This window comes from Aplidium turbinatum, chromosome 5, assembly GCF_918807975.1.
Source record: "Aplidium turbinatum chromosome 5, kaAplTurb1.1, whole genome shotgun sequence".
In the NCBI taxonomy this organism is placed as follows: domain Eukaryota; kingdom Metazoa; phylum Chordata; class Ascidiacea; order Aplousobranchia; family Polyclinidae; genus Aplidium; species Aplidium turbinatum.
In genome coordinates this window covers 19,170,393-19,187,493 of record NC_137476.1, presented here as the reverse complement: position 1 = coordinate 19,187,493, position 17,101 = coordinate 19,170,393, and the positions used below count along the sequence as shown (strand labels likewise).

General features: G+C 35.4%; 1 protein-coding gene across 1 annotated transcript in view; it reads right to left on the bottom strand.

The window, feature by feature from the left end:
* Positions 1 to 3,844: 3,844 nt before the first annotated feature.
* The window catches only part of LOC145770284 (VWFA and cache domain-containing protein 1-like), an 86,243-nt gene continuing 72,986 nt past the window's right edge, over positions 3,845 to 17,101 (bottom strand). Inside the window, exons 20-25 of the mRNA XM_082581881.1 lie at positions 16,851 to 17,037; positions 13,093 to 13,272; positions 11,390 to 11,502; positions 8,730 to 8,821; positions 7,655 to 7,803; positions 3,845 to 5,176 (exon numbers count right to left, since the gene is read on the bottom strand). Of these exons, the coding sequence (XP_082438007.1) occupies positions 5,054 to 5,176; positions 7,655 to 7,803; positions 8,730 to 8,821; positions 11,390 to 11,502; positions 13,093 to 13,272; positions 16,851 to 17,037 (844 nt within the window). The 3' untranslated portion in view covers positions 3,845 to 5,053. The remainder of the gene's footprint in view (positions 5,177 to 7,654; positions 7,804 to 8,729; positions 8,822 to 11,389; positions 11,503 to 13,092; positions 13,273 to 16,850; positions 17,038 to 17,101) is intronic.

Below are 17,101 nucleotides of genomic sequence, written 5' to 3'. Positions count from 1 at the left end.
CTACCAAAGCTTTATTAGCAATACTTCGTGGATTTTTAGTGTCGAATTCGGTGGAACATTTACGCATAATTCTGAACGACTCCAATGATGGTTTGTTATTTGAACATGTTTGACAATCGAATATGTGATCTTTAATGGCACTTTGCTTGTCCAAATTAGTTAAATCTAAGTGCTCTCTCACTCTCGTGGCCAAATGCCGCGTAGACGTACCGATGTATGTACAATTCGCGGTATGCGAACAAGTGAACTTCTACACGACATTTGAACACAAGTAGAAGAGAGTCCTAGATTTAAGCTGAAAATAATAGCCAACTTTGAACGTTTTATACACAGGAACAATATCCACGTTGAACTTCATTTTGATAAAACTTGACATATTACTGACAAAGCGTCTCGATGCTTTACCCACAAAGGGAACTGTAAGACAGTTTTTCCATTCACGTTCGTCCGCTTGAGAGTGCGTAGAACGCAGTGGCGTACCGTGACCACTTCGACAGGGTGTTCAGTGACGGCAAAGCAACAGCGGTGGGTCTGGGGGGCCTCCCCCAGAAAATGTTTAAAATTAACATTGAATTTGGTGCGTTCTGAGAGCATTTTCAGCACAAATTCTGAACATGAACAGAACTGACAAAAATAATGTTGTCGGAATGGAGAAGAATACAAAATAGATATTTATTTGACAGCGCCTATTGAATGAAAGACTTAATAATATCAAACATTAAGTTGCATTTCTAAAGTCACATACTTCAGTTCAGTTTTTATTTCCGACCATCAAAACGAACAATATTACCGTAGGTACTTGCCATAACACAGCAGGAGTTTGAAAAAACGCGAAAGTTAAAGCGTGCTCGAGATGGAAATGATTTACTTCATGCAAGGATTAGGCACGGTCGCAACACCTTGAGAAATGTAGCCTACAAGCAAATTAAAAACATACAAGTGAAAGTTAAAACAAAAAACAATAGCAAAGCAACTCGATAATAAACAAGCTTTAGCCACTAGCCAATTTTTTTATTATCAGTACCGGTATCATTTTGTTCATTGGCTTCACATTTTAATATATATATACAAACCAGGAGACACAGAAAGCCACTTTGAGTCAGCTGGCACCTGCTACATAATTAGGGTGTTTCAGCAATAAGGTACAATACCAGTAACATACAAACACTCTAATTACAAAACGATTAGATGTGTTGTTTTAGAATGGTGCATCAATGATATTGGCTGTTGCCATAAGCTTTGTTGCAGATTCAGACAAGCTAGTCCTAATTTACTGGCACTTGGTGCATAAAAAACATTTTATCTTATCTTGTTTCCAACTCTCATCACCTCAAACTCTAATCCAACAAGCTAAAACTTGCTATTGCCTGGGATTCCCCCAATGACGCACCAAGGTGTGCAGATCAGCGAGTGCACAGCCTGGCTGACCTAAAACCATTGCTGTTTTCGCTGCCTTGTGACGTCATTTTTCTTAATTGTTTATTTTAAATAGCACTTGCCAAGCTGTCAGTGCACACCCAGCTTAAAGGTAATGACCGAAAAAAATTAAAGGCAATGACCTCAAACGTTGGAGTATTAAAATTAGAAGGGGACGAGTTTTGCAATTGAAAAGAAAGCAATCAGCATGCAGCAAGATGTTAGAATATCATGAAAGTAAAGAACATTGACAACCGATGGAAATTTTTTTTTTCTGGGTTTCTTGGGGTGTTCAGTGCACACCTTGAACACCCTGAATATACGCCACTGGTAGAACGTGAATCCAAAAAAACCCTCAGCACCTTATTGAAAAACCATGTGGGGTAGTTGTTCGCAATAAAATAAGACCGTAAACGACTGACTTCAATAGTAAAATTATCAAAATTAGAGCAAATATCTTGTGCTCGCTTGAGCAGGCATTTAATTAATCCAGATTTGTAGGTAGAAGGACATACAGCATTAAAATTGAGAAGGAGGTTGGTATTGGTTGGTTTTCGCCAAACCCAAGTGTCAAATTTGTTTTTATTAATTTTAATTTCGACATCGAGAAAGCTTTGCTAATAAAATCGCGAGGCTTTGCTAATAAAATCATACAATCCTCGCCTCAATACACAGTTGTTTGCCTCAGGTGCTTCTTATTTACTCAACGTCTTTTCTTGATACGTCATTTGATGCGTCTTTGCCTCGCGTAATTTAAACGCCATGTGATGTGCCTTTCTCCTATGCTCTGCCGTTTCATTTTGCATTTCGTTTTTCAATTCAGTGTTTAGATCAGTTATTTATTTTCATTGTAGATATGATAAGCAGTTATTTTTTTTTGTGTTACTTGATAAAGGCTAACGTGTGTATGGCCGAAAACCTTTGCAGCTTATAGTTTATGTTCAGTTTTAATGGATCATGTTAAATGCCGTGTGGTTGCTTGGTTGTATATGTCTGTGGCGGATATTAGGTTTACCAAAATCACGGCAGAGCTATGCGGCCTATTAATGAGTTTTTCATAGCTATTATTGCTAATTTGTTGCAGACAAAGAATTGGTTGGTTGATTTTGGATAGGCCTACTTATGCTCAAAGTGAGAAAACTTCTTTGATAGTTAACCCTTTGAAGATTGGAGGGGGGGCTGTCAATTCAACTTTTTGTGTCAACAGTTGTATCTCTAAAACCACTGAGGCTGCAACTACGAGATTTCTTGACTTTTCCTAACTTTTGTTCACCTCTATTGAGCTGAAATTTTGAGCAAATAAAGGTTATAAATTGAGAGATATAAGGCATTTCTCAGCACATCCTCTGAAATATTTCATATTCTATTGTTTAAAATTTTCCCACCAGCTGGATGAAAGTAATTAATTTGGCCCTCCTAACTGTTTCACAGCGTGAAGGGAATTGGCTGTAAAAATTTTAATCACAACATTGCAATGCATGTTTTTCATTACTCTACCAAAAAATAATGTGCAAACTCACGCTACAATTACAGTCGTATGTCACCTCAACATTTCAAGGCATATGAGCAGTTCTAAAACTTACATAGTTTTAATTTTGAATATGCTCAGCGTGAATAATTTTACAAAGTGAATCCCAAGTTTTGAAACCGTGCCTTAAAAAATAACAAAGATATCACTCCTAAAGCATAAGAAGAATCGACAGCCCCCCCCCCCACAAATTGAGCAAAACTCCAGGAGCCCAACCTTCTAAGGATTAATCCTGGAAGTTTGTAGCCTAGACTCTACAATGTAGAGACTTTGAACCACAGACACAGGCCTGGTCACCGAGATTGACAAAGTTAATTTTCTGCTTGGTGTTGAAGGTTTGTTGTATGAATTTATTCCATCTAGCCTACTACGTGCCGCAAAATTGAGTGCAGTCTATAAAAATACGTTGCTCAAGCGCACACTACAGTTTCCAACTGTGTCAAAACAGGCATGAAGCCTGTTCAAGTGTTCATGTTTGATAAGCATGAAGCAATGAAATGACGCATATGCATCTGCTTTTACTTTCGCATTCATCAGTTACAGAGCTGAATCAATTATAATGGTAATTAAATGCAATTAAATACACATGTTCATGTAATTAGGAGATCCCCTATCCTTAACCCTATCTGTAGCGACACGGGATTTTATGAGGACGCCCCACCCTAGTAGTGAAATATTTCTCACAAGGAAATATGCTAGAAATGTGAAATTTCTTGACTTTTAGTTTTTGTTCTTTTCGAATTTTTTAAACATACACTGGTCATTTTTCTACCTTCCTGCCCTTCACAATAAGCATTTCGTCTCAGGTGACTAGACATTTTCGTGCAATGCTAGGTATATATTCTTTTATATTATGACATTATATATATAGTTATATATATAATGTTAATGTTAGTGCAATATAAATGTTAGTGCAATTACTTTGAAATGTAAAAAAGTCCAAAATGGCTTATATTTATGAGAAAAAGTAATTTTTAGTTTATTTTAGCATTACTTTATGCTTTAATTCAAAAATTTCAATTTAGAAGCTATTGTCGTAAAATTAGAATAAACACAGACTTTCTGACGTCTTTTCATCTCAAACATTTCATTTCAATAAATTTGTTAGTTAAAAATTCAATTTCTATAGGCGCAATACACATGGCTATTATTTACAAAAATATTTTGGTTCTGTGATTTTCAAAACTCCCGTCAATAGCGATTAATTAGCACGGGGCTAAGATAGCATGTGACGTGCTTTCCGCGCACTCAAACAGCTCGTATTAAGATAGAGGTAATGGAACTCAATAAATGTAATTGTAATTATACAGTACAGTAGGCCTAATTGTAATTGAGACTTTTTGTTGTTGTGTAAATGTAACTTCAAAAATTTTTGGTTCAAATAATAATTAGGCTATATTTGGTAAGTTGCACGCATGGTATCAGTAGGCTACTTTTATTGAGCCGCAAGTTGAGGTAAGGGACTTCTACAGTACTTTGCAACCTAATCTTTTCCAAATGCAGTTCTACTTATTTTGATAAACTTAAACCATAAAAATCATCGATGAACATACATATTGAAATATTCATTTTTTGTAATTAAAACTTGTAATTGCAAGTTGAAAATTTCAAATCAATGTAATTGTAGTGCAATTAAAACTTTTGATAGTTTAATTATAATGGAATTGAGCTGAAAACGTGTAACTGATCCAACTCTGATCTGATAACATTTGCAACTATTAATAGAAAAGATCATAACTCTGATGAATATCCAAATTTTTTCAATAATCTATTTGGATTAACACATGTACGAGCCATTCCAAATTAGGTAACAGACGTTTTAACAATTAGTTCCAAAATGACAAACCATGTCGAGCACCAAGGTTGATGCGATTTATTTCGAAACCAATCGTGAATAGATCATGGTTGATACTTAGACTGATACCTGACTTTAAAGGAAAGCAGCAACAAAAGCAGTCCACAAAAAATGAAAAATGTATTACATAAGTTTTTCTTTTTATTACAGCCTTTGGCGTTGGTCAATTTTAACAAATTTTACCACAAGCAAGCCAAGAAATGATCACAATTGTATAGCTTCAATGTCATGCATTTGTGATAGACTACTAAAGTTTAGTTCATCATGTTCCTTCCATCGGGTTCCAAGTCTTCATATATCCCCACCACTGTTCCATTTGGACATGCATAATCTTCACTAGAATCTGGAAGTGTGTATGGAACGGGTGTTTTCTCCAACTGAAATACAGTTATATAAGGTAACCTATGAACAAAGCTGTGGAATCCCGGCTATTAATTTTTGTAACCTTTAGTTAGGCTCATATCAACTTATAGCTTACTGATTGTCAAAAATAACTACTCACTATCTTATTCTCCGCATGCAGAAAATAAAATAATTAACACCAACAATTCAACATAGCACGAACTAAAGGGCAATTTTGTAAAACCACATCAGTTGAAAATATCAATTAGTAACATAGACTCAGGAATCAATGTAAATACTTTTTGAAGCCACAGACCTACAGAATCGCTTTTTACTATGACATATTTATCTGTAGACCTACCATTAACAAAATTAATATTCCTGAAATCTTGACATGACTAACTTAATTTCTCATTTATTTCCTATTACTTTAGAACCAACAACTGTTTGCACCTTTATGAGCTGATTTACTGTGACTTAATGATAAAAGCTTTCCTTTAAATTTAAAATTTGTTTTCGTTAAAAAAATCTTAGAAGATCCTAAATTGAGGAATTTTTGATATCATCTACTCTGTCAGATTCATCTAAGTTTTTTTTTCGACAAGGAAATATCACAGTCTTTGCTTTCAAACTACAAGTTGTGTCTCAGTAAGAACTGATGCAAAAATAGTGTTAACAAAAGACCCAAGTAGTTTTTTAACAATTAACACTACTCCTAAATATATGCAATCAAATATCTGGAATATGGCAAAGCCCAAGAACCTGACAATATTCTACCAGAGTTCATGTAGCACTGCGACTCCATATAACGTCTACCCAACCTGCCAAATCGCAACGTGTTGGTAGCCCGAAATAACTCAATCTTGCTTATAAACGCTAGTTAAAATTTTACCTTCCCTCTAAGTTATGGCCAATATCAAAACATATATTGTATTATGGGAAATAACGACAAATACAGGGTGATTGAAAAGTAACTCCCTATTTTAAAATAAATACAATTTATTCAAATGCTATATCATGTTTCTCAATTTTTGTGTATATATTACTTAATGTATGGCAATTTAATTTATGTTCTTGTTTTCCTTTCAGATTTGTTTAAATATTGTTCAATTTCAATCTTTTCAAATTTATTTTATTTCAAAACCCTACAAAAATGGCTGGACGTCTTACTCTACAGGAACGTTGGCTTGGCTTGAATGTTGGCTTGGTTTAGAGATTGGCCCAACCATGGCCACCTAAAGATACGGCCTGATTTGTCACATTTTGCATAAATTTCCAGGTTTTTCTAACTTTGGGCGAACGTTTAAATATATTTTTCTAAAAATTAGATTTTGACGCTTTCTTTATTCTTTTCCCCAGATGACACAATAGGTTTTAACATTCTCACATGTTGAAAAACAAAGAAAATTTGATTTCGAAGATTTTAGTCAGACTGTTAATTTTCAATAACAGTCTGATTTTGCGTTTTTTAACTTACTTTTTCTCATTTGCTACTGCTTCCCCAAGGCAACAAAAAAGTTTTATGTCATTAGGAAACCGCAAAAAGTAAAAACATCTCAAAAAATGTCAGTCAAGCACTAGCAGTAGCTGTAATCAAAATCTGCAAAATGTGACAAATCAGGCCGCATCTCCAGGTGGCCATGGCCCAACCTCTTTAAAAATATTCTATGGAGTGATGAAGCTGTATTCCACATAGGTGGATTTGTGAACCGTCATAACTGCCACTACTGGGCGGAAGAAGACCCTCGTGTTACCTGTGAAAAAATGCAAAATCGACCCAAAGTAACGGTATTGTGTGGAATGACTTTTGATAGGATTGTGGGTCCTTTCATTCTTCGCGATACCATGAATGCCGAAAGGTACCTCGCTATGTTGAAAGATGAAATTTGGCCAATTATCAGTGCTTGGGAAAATATTGAAGATTTGATTTTCATGCAAGATGGAGCTCCTCCACACTTTGCTATTGTTGTTCGTGAATGGCTAAATGCTCAATTTCCTGGAAGATGGATGGGTCGTCGCGGTTCACACGAATGGCCGGCCAGAAGTCCTGACTTAACACCCTGCGACTTTTTTCTCTGGGGTTGGCTGAAAGAGGAAGTCTACTCAACCAAACCAAGAAATTTGGAAGAACTTGAAGGGCGAATACGAGAAGTTATGATTTCCATCCCGCAAGAGTTTCTTGCGAAATCAGTTGATGTGATTCCTGGTCGACTTGAGAAGCTGGTGGCAAATAAAGGCGCCCATATCGAATTTTCAATAAAAGCCCATGCATTATACTTCCTTCTCATATTCATTAATTGTAGAAATTATATTTTAAAAATAAATTATAGTTTTTTTAAAATAGGGAGTTACTTTTCAATTGTATATTAACCAAATCACCGTCCAATCTCGCTCTATAATAATTATTTCATTTCCTCACGTTTCATGAACCTCTATCACTAATACAAAAGCTTAATTTGGTCTACAAGCACTCGTGATTATCCCAAAAACTTTTGCAGATTTAGATAACATACTTCGGGAGTCGGATTCGGTGTGTTTTTCTTCCGTTTGTAGATTATAACCGCTGCAATAATGAACGCGATCGACAGCAAGCCACAGATGACTATAGCGGCAATGACCCCACCAGAAAGTGTTGTGGTAGCTGGCTCAGGCAATAAACCTCCTAAAACATTAATGATAAATAAACATTTCACGAATATTTGTTGTTGTTTTTTGTTTTTTAGATGAGGTAAGTTATTTTTCTGATGAGGGCAGAAACTTTTGCCGAAAACGTTTGAATTTTGTAGTTATCATTTATTTTATGCATTGTTCATGAATTATGCAATTCAATCCCATCAGGTAACTAGCAATTATTATCTGTCTATTGTATACAAAAATATCGCTCTACCAAAGCTATTCTTTCCGTCAAAAGCTTTCGTAACAGCAAGACGTTGGCCCTATCTGCCTATCGGAGCATGAGTATGCTGATTTTCTATCTAAATATTTTTTTATGCGGTGATGACCATTAAATTATCATCAGCGTTGATAATCGTTAGAACCAAATCACGGAATAAGATACTTATTCAAACGTTACCAAGATGAAACTGTGTAGCATGCTTAGTCATCTGTAGCCTACTCGTTGGAATAGGTTTCATGAAGTCTGGGCTTGCAAGCGTATCATTGAAATGTGCTGCCGGGGTTAGGGTTGTTAGTGGAATGTTGGAAATGTTGTCTGTGTTCTTCAAACTAAGGGAAAGTTTCATTTACAGTAAGTTAAACCAGAGTCCGGTGACAAATTTCTGATGATTTTGAACATGCAATCGTTCGGAAACTTTTAATTCATGAGAGCCATTTAAAGTGACTGCATTTTTTACGAAACAATTCTGTGAATGCGGCAGACACAATGCAATTAAAATACGATTGAGTTTCCGTTGCAACAAAGGAATATGCCGATAAGCAAAATTGGCTGAACCATTTAAAATGCTATTCTGGGTTCCAAGCAAAACATTACACATAGAGCAATTCAAAACAAATAGACAAGTATGGGTTTTCTTTTAGATCTGAAATGTGAACATTTTCAAATAGTCTCTATTTAATTATAGATCATACCTGCGATACAGCTTTGTAAACCTTCCAACGACAATTGCGAAACTTGAGATAAAGGTGCATTTGAGTTTACAATACAAGGATAAGGTGAACCCCTGAAACGATTTAAATGAAATTAAAAGTAGGATACACAATAAAAAAAAACTTTCAATTTCAGCAATAACTTTTAATATTTCAATCAATAGGGCCTTTAATACAGTATTGTTGTATGTTGTATTCTACAAGACTTTAAGACTACAAGACTAATTCTAGTGGGCTAACAATGGTAATATCTATGATATTGATATGCATAGCCTAGTTTGTCAACATCTTGGCCTACTTGCAGTGGCGTAGCTTGGGAATGTGCCGCCCGGGGCGGATTCAGATTTTGCCGCCCCTTCAAGAAAAAGCATGTGAAAATGAAATGCGTTTCTTTATCGGCACTGCAATACGCAACGTGCTTTTTTCAATTTGCGGTGTAAAGTCAGACGAACGTAGGGGAAGGGAAGGTAATTTGATACACCCGGAAGGTAATTTGATCACAGATGCGATACTGTAATATTGGAAACGTGCCTTTAAACTTTTAATTTATTTGAGAACTTGCCTTTTAAGTTTGTACCTTGTGTTTCGCCTTTTGACTTACGCGTTTTCCATGACCTCTTGATTGGCCGCTGTTAAATACGCTTTCCTGACAGCGATGCGGCATTTTCCAACTCGAGTTTAAATAACAAGTCAATCGTTTTTAGTGCCGCAGCTATGTGGGCGTTTACGTTGCCACTTTATGTTTGAGATTTAAATAAAGTTATCTGTTTGTCTATGAGAGTTCGTCCGAAAGAGTTAGACGTCAAGGAGTCCGCGAAACATTACATGGTGTCAGAAGTTGATTCGAAGTTGTCGAAGTGTGCGAAACATTACATGGTGTCAGAAGTGGGATTCAAACCCACGCCTCCATTCGGAGAATGAACAGACGACAGGAACCAGCGAAGTGACATATAGTCTTCGAGTCAGCTGATCCCCTTATTTTGGTTTGACATTGAGTGTCTTTGCCCAGACACAGCCGCGTGCTCTGGAGCGGTGTCGAACCCACGTCCTTTCGAACGTCGCGCAGACGTTCTCACCACTTCGGCTAGCTAATACAGAAATCCCTTTGACAGCAAAGTAATAAATAAAAATGTAATATGTGGATGGCGTACTTGGGTGCTAAGATGACTGTTGAGGCCCATGTGCGCGGCGAAGCTTCTGCAGCGGGATGGACATGGGAAGGATCATTGGATAGAGTTCTTATTTAAGGGGGGTGCTTTGCGCTTTTCTCATTTTTTCACAACAGATAGCGTGTAGGCCTACGAAAGCCTATATAATAGTTGTTTCCCAAAGTAGCATGTCTTGTTAATAAAGAATAACTCAATTAAATCAACTAGATCAATGACCACATTTATTACAGTCACAAAAAATAATTTAATATACTGTATCAATTTACTTTCTCCACATGTATCAATTTACCTTTTTCAAAAAAAGTTATAAAATTCTGATTTTTGTATATTTGGATGCACATTGCAGAAAAAACGTGGCATGCCCTTGAAGCCTTATCAATGAACTGCCAAGTGAGTTTGGTTTCATCTTTCAGGAACTTTTCTTTAATTTTCCAGACAAAAATAATCTTGAGTTAAAAGTTTTACGAAAATAGCTACTCAAAAAACACACTTTTACAATTTTATGCCATAAAGGGATAAACGCACAAGTTAGCTGCATGGTGCAATTTTGTAGGCATTATTTTCACAGATCTTCCACCTATTGACAATATTTTTGTCTAATATTATTTATACATTTCTGTAGAGGGGTTGTATCAAATTACCTTCCGTATCAAATTACCTCCCCTTCCCCTGCCATTATAATTTAGTAATGTACTAAATGCAATAGCACACAAACTGCTGCAGAATTAAAATAATCAATTTGTAACCTTTTACAAGGCTACCCAAATTTGAAGAGCATGTTTCCGCCTCTGCTTAATAAAGGCTAGTAGGAATTTTGTAACGTATTAAAAACATATTAAAAACGTGCTTTTTTCAAAAATGCACTGTAGAGCTCTGCAAAACCAGTCTAACTTAATACATAGCGAAAAGATTATAGTTTCGCGTATAGAATTCAAAGATTTTCTGACTTGTTTTTGTAGGGGATTAAGCACAGCGAAGGGAGCATCTGTGCTCTCATTCAGCGATTTCTTGGCACGCGACAAACGACGGCAGCAAAAAAAACAAACACGCACTCGACGATGCTAAATTTATAAATTCCGCAGGCGAAGAAAAACAATGAATGTGACCCCGACTTGACATGGCGTCCATGAGGTCATGAAGCCATTATAGAGACTAAGTTAATTTAGTCAGTTTGCAATAAAAAAACCCTTGTAGTTTCAAGACATGTGCAATAGATAATTTCATTTTCTTAATTGACTTAACGTGGAATTATTCTATGTTTTCAACGTTGCCATTCTGTTTGCTTTTATTTTTCGTGTACTTTTGCATTATCAACAATAACAAAAAAGTCCTGTCTGAAAGTGCTGCCCCCAGACGTGCCCCCCCCCCCCCCCGTAGCTACGCCACTGCCTACTTGCTTTACATAAATAATCGAATCTGGGTAAACTTAGCAGAGAGCTGTGTTTTCGTTTTTGACCAATACATGTTTCATACTGTTGAATGGTGTAAGTGTTGTTGCAAGGATTGTAGTCCGGATTTGAGGTTTCACATGGACAGGCGCATGAATCTTCAAGACGTACACCAGCATTACTACATTTGTCCTCAGCCTGAAAATTTTATTTATTATATATTATATAATTATATAAATATATTATTTTATAAAGAATTTAATAAATCTTGTATAGCTGCAGATCTTAAAAATTTGACCTGCCTAGGAAAGATTATTTTCATTTCGGCAATCATGTTTGTTGCCTTGTCGAAGAAAAGTCAAAAATTTCTTAAAGTTCTTTACAAAGTCAAAGTTTATCAAATAGTTTATAAAGTGCACCATCGAGGTTTCGTAGAGTTCACTGGCTCAGTGAAACTTTGCAAACTGTTTGTTTCCTTTTGGAACAAAATCTTTCTTTTTATTTAGTTTGAGAAAAAAGAGCAATTGTATTTCTTTGTGATTTTGAAACACAACGCGTTGCCAGAAATTTTAGTTTAAGAATGTTCCGCACAAAACAGTTTTGTTTTTTGTTTTGATTTCATTTGGAACTCTTGGAATTTCGTTTCGACCAAAAATATTTCTTTGAATAAACTCTCGTATTGTTGCAATAAATAAAAAAAAACTTAATGATTTATTGTTGTTTAGTGATTTCATCCTTGTATAGCATATAGGCTACCTTAAGCGATTCGAAAGCGTATTTGCAATTTGCAGGTTGCTGCAGCAGATGGGGCGATTTAAAAGGCAAGATTTAATGCGGTTGAAAGAAATTTCGTATTTGATCTCTTAAATTCTTCCCAACGAAATTGTTCTCAGCTGGGTTAAATCTTATCTTCTGATTGGTCAATAATCTTCATCTGCTACAACAATTTGCAGATTACAAATACGCATACCATATGTCTATTTCTATAAAGAGCAGAAGATAATTGGTTGTTGGTGTCTATCTACCACCAGCGAATAGATATTTCTTGACATCAGTACCATCCTTTCCTGCGCCTTGTATATAGGCTTTTTACAATTTGAATTATCGACAAATCGAATAAAGCTAAAATTCAGGTTATATCACCTTGTGACTGAAAACAAAGAACATCTACCGAAGTTCAACGAAACCTTAGAAGCTATAAAGCCATTCTCTGACAGCCTGTAAATCTTAAAGACTTCTAAAGTTTGATAGCTCTTTGAGTGTCTGCTATCTCTATAAGTAAACTCAGTTGACATGTAAATGATTCCAAGAATTATCGTTCAACTTCGTGTTATGCGTTCCATGTAAGTTTTGTGAGCCTCTCCTGCTCCGATGAATAGCCTATAATCTAGCATAGTTAAAACTTTACATAAATAGGCTTTCAAGCAGAAGAACATCAACTGCACACCCAGCCATTTTCTTAACGCACAATCTAGAAGACGGATTGAGACCGGTTTGGATCCAAAAGAAGTCCTTCATTTTGATTCCAAATATGTCAACTTTTATCGGCATATGAGACAATGTGATACAACAGTTTGGCAAAAAATAAATTGAGCACTTTTCAAAAACAAAAAAGTTAATAATTAATCTAACTCTAATAAAGTTTCAGCGCATTCAAAAAAAATACTGCTGACGTCACTGCGTGTATGGTTTCCACATCGCCATGCAAACATGCGAGTGCGACGCTTAGCGTAAAAATCAAGTGTGATAATTTGCATTTAAAAAATTACTTGAAAACACAATACTGACCAAGTTTAAGCAAGAACATCTTTTAGATTGAGAATTACAAGTCCCGGGGTTAGACGCGGTTGGTTCTCCACTAACAATAAGAAAAGCTGACATGCCTCCAATTGGAAACAGAGTGAAGTTGAAGCAAAAACCATCCGTACCTCCATTTGTTATGCCGTTGTATCTGGTATCAGCTGTAATCTAAGAACAAACCATATGTTTATACGTCAGAGTACTGGTAAGCTATCTTAGTCAGTGCATTGTAGCCTACTGTAAATAAAATAAAAATAAAAATAAATTGTGTCAGGTTTACTTCTTCCAACCTGACAAAATACTCCTAGACAAACCAATTGAAAGCTTAGACTATAATTTTTGCCAATTTGAGACATCACGTTTTTTATTTTATTTGAGAGTTGTTAACGACAGGTGTTTTCGAGGCTCTCCTGTTGTTCTTACGTAAGACATTTTAGTTTGGTGCCCGCTATCACCCCAGGGAGTGGAACACTGCGAACGCTTGTTCTTGTACTTTAAGTTCTTTCAGTTTTACAATGGGTAATTGAGAAAATGTTTCATGTTTAGATCTATGGTACGAAAAATAGGCCTACAGTAACCAGAGGTGGGCAGTACCGAGTACAATTGTACCGCGGCACTGTACCGCGGTAATTTTTGAAATTTGTACCGGTTGCCTAAATACCCAGTACTTTTTTGGTTAAAATACCCGGTACTTTTATCGGTACTTTTTTTCAACAATGTTAACTCCGTAACGATTTAATCCATGAACGAAAATGGCGCGAAGAAAACTTTTGAGGCTAAAGACATTTTGAGGCCGAAACGAGCTGGATTAAGTGACACTCATTTTGAGATGCTACTGTTTTTGAAAGCGAATGCCTAGAACAGGCTTGCCCCAAACTTTTACTAAATACCCAATTAGTTATAAACTGATAGGCCTATAACTTTAGGGTCTTATCAATTTTTTTTTATAAAGTGTTGGGGACTATACTGCAATTCCTAAAATTTTTTAGTACTCTTTTGCTTTGAATTGTGTGTGAATAGGAGTCCAATGAGGATTCGTTGTTTTGCGGTTTGCTCCGTATGTGGCATAATTACTGCTTTTCAAATGTTATGGGCCCCTGTTTAATCTTCAGAGATAAATGTTGAACAGAGGTGTAAAAAGTAGTCCATTTAAATAGTCAAGTAAAAGTACAGTTACTGAAGGTCAATTCTAATTCGTTACAATTACAAATAGAAAGTACCAGAGCACATTATCACTCAAGTAGAAGTAAAAAAGTACTGATCCTTATAATTACTCAAGTAGAATTAGTAAATTTTGCAGTCAAAAAACAAACATTTTTGACAAATTTCATCAAGTTTTGAAAAAATATTTCAAAATTCCAATAATTTTAGTCATAAAATATCTTACTTAATAGTTTAATTTTTAATGAATCATTTAGGTCTTAGAAGGATAAACTTTTTGTTTTAACAATTCTTTTTAACAAAACTTTTATTTTTAACAATTTCTCTTTAAAATATTCTTTTATCTTAGAAATGATACCTTTTTAACAGATTTTTATCAAAGTTAGCCTACAACTTTCTACTTGACAAAATATAAAATTACTCGACTAACGTTACTTTGGCATAAAACTAAACAAGTGAAAGTAGAAAGTAATGAAAACTAAAACTACTCAAAAAGTATTAGTTACTGAACATTGCTACTTAACATAAAAGTAAAAAGGAATAATAGTGTCACTATCTTTTATTTTTTGCAAGTTGCTTTTATGTTTATGCTAATTTTTATGCCAAGTGCAAGCCAGTCCATTTTAGATGGATACCAGTTTTTTTGTTTTATTGCTACTTAAGTAACACTACTTTCATTACTTTACACCTCTGATGTTGAATGGCCTTTACTTCCAATAGCTTTCTATACGGCATGTTGGGTTGGCCCTTAACTATAAGTCTATAAACTAACAAGTATTAATATGCCTACCTTAAATTTATGCATTTATACTGAGCAAAATCAAGAGATTTGTGACTTTACTTTCCGATCTGTTCCATTCAGCTTTGCGTGCCTACCAAAGGGCTGGTTGAGCAGTCTTTTTTTTTTGTGTAGAATATGAACATTGTCATGGCGCGTTGCTGTTACTTGTTAATATAATTGGGATGGAGATGAATCGCATTTGTGGTTTTAAATGTAAGATTATTTCGATTACAATCACAAAAAAAAAATCATCATTCTAAGTCTTGTAACTTGTATTAAAAAAAGTACCGTACCGAGTACCGTACCGATACCGCGGTACTTTTTGAAAATAGTACCGGTACCGGTACCGCGGTACTATTTTTGACCAGTACCGAGTACCGGTACCGCGGTACTTTTAAATTGTACCGTGCCCATCTCTGACAGTAACATGTTTCATATTTAAGCCTACAATCAATCTAACAATTGAAGTTGCAATGTTTATGCAGCATAAAATGGGTAGGCCTACATAGTCATTTTTAAGTATCTGTTTTTGACAAACAAACAAGCATTTTATTCACTAGACTGTAGAAGGAATAAGATACTGCGATGAACTGATAAAATGACAAAATTGCACAGGATAAGGCTTATTGAATTCGAGCATCTGTCAGATTAGTATGATGAAACTACAACGTTAAGAAAAGATGTTGTTTTGCAAGAAAAGACGACCACCGGTGAAACAGACAAACAGACTGGAAGTGTCTAAACTCGAATGCATGGAACAACAAAGAAGGCATGCTCGAGCTGAGTTGGAATGAAATGTTTATTGTGATTTGTTCGTTAGCCACAAAAGCAATGAATGGAAATTGAAGAGAACTGCTGCAAATTGGAAGAATAAATTTGTTGTGTGGCAAGGAAGAATTTCTTCCATACACTGAAAAACTGCAACATTGGATTAGCCTACTGTTATTTTATTCGTCTCTTTTGTGGACTCACTGGTCTACACGAGTTTTGCTCTATGAACTTTTTGGAGACTTATTTAGAATAATCTTGGGGTGCTGAATCCGAATCTGTCCTCATATTCACCCTATCACGTCAGGTTTGTGAGTTATAATAGAAGCAAATTGTTACTTTTGCCAAAGTGGAAGATTTGACGTGGCGTTTAATACACATACACATTGTGCTACATCCAGAAATCCAGGCCATGGGGTGCATAAACAGCTGAAATACACCCACAAAGTACAATTTTGATACTACTTTGTTTTGGAAGCAACATTATTAACAAATCAGTAATATCAAGCTAAAGGTGAAGCTAAAAGTATAATTGACCTACACCTGTCAATGTTTTTGCACGAAATAACAAAGATTTAAGCAGACTAATGGCGATGCTTGTCCAGTAACCTTATTTAAGCAATTTTGACCTGTCTAGTATATAACACTAATCTTTCGCTATGGCACTATATTATGTTGGTGGTAAACGCAACGTCTAATCTTCCACTTTTGGCAAAAGTAAAGTATTTTTGTTACCATATCTCAAAAATCTGATGTGACAGTAAAAATCTGAGTTCAGATTCGTATTCAGCACATCAAAATTATATTGAATTAGTTTTCAAAGTCCAAACAGCAGAAAAAAAATCTTTTTTTTGTAGACCAGTGTTATGGTATGGAATTATACAAATAAATGTAAGCAGTTTAAAAGAAACTTTTTTCTGTCAAGCATTATAACTATTCTACTGATTTCTATCTCTGTACAAGCATTTTCTCTCAAAATTTATTAGGAATATTATCACCTGAAACTGAAAAGTCTTTGTGGAAAATATCAACTTACTCTGTAAGAATGAAATATTGATCTGTCATCGATTATTGCGCAACTTTGTGCAACCAACAACTTTGCATGGAAAAGAGAGTTTGCAATTTCCTCTTCAAGTTTAGGTAACGGCTGGCCAAGGAGGCTTGGAGACTGCATTAAATTGTCAGACCAAATTGTGTATCCACCTTGGTCTACTAGCAGACACCTGTGAAGCATTTCATAAAAATTGAAAGGATAGGTCAATATAGTAGTACATTACACAATATGTA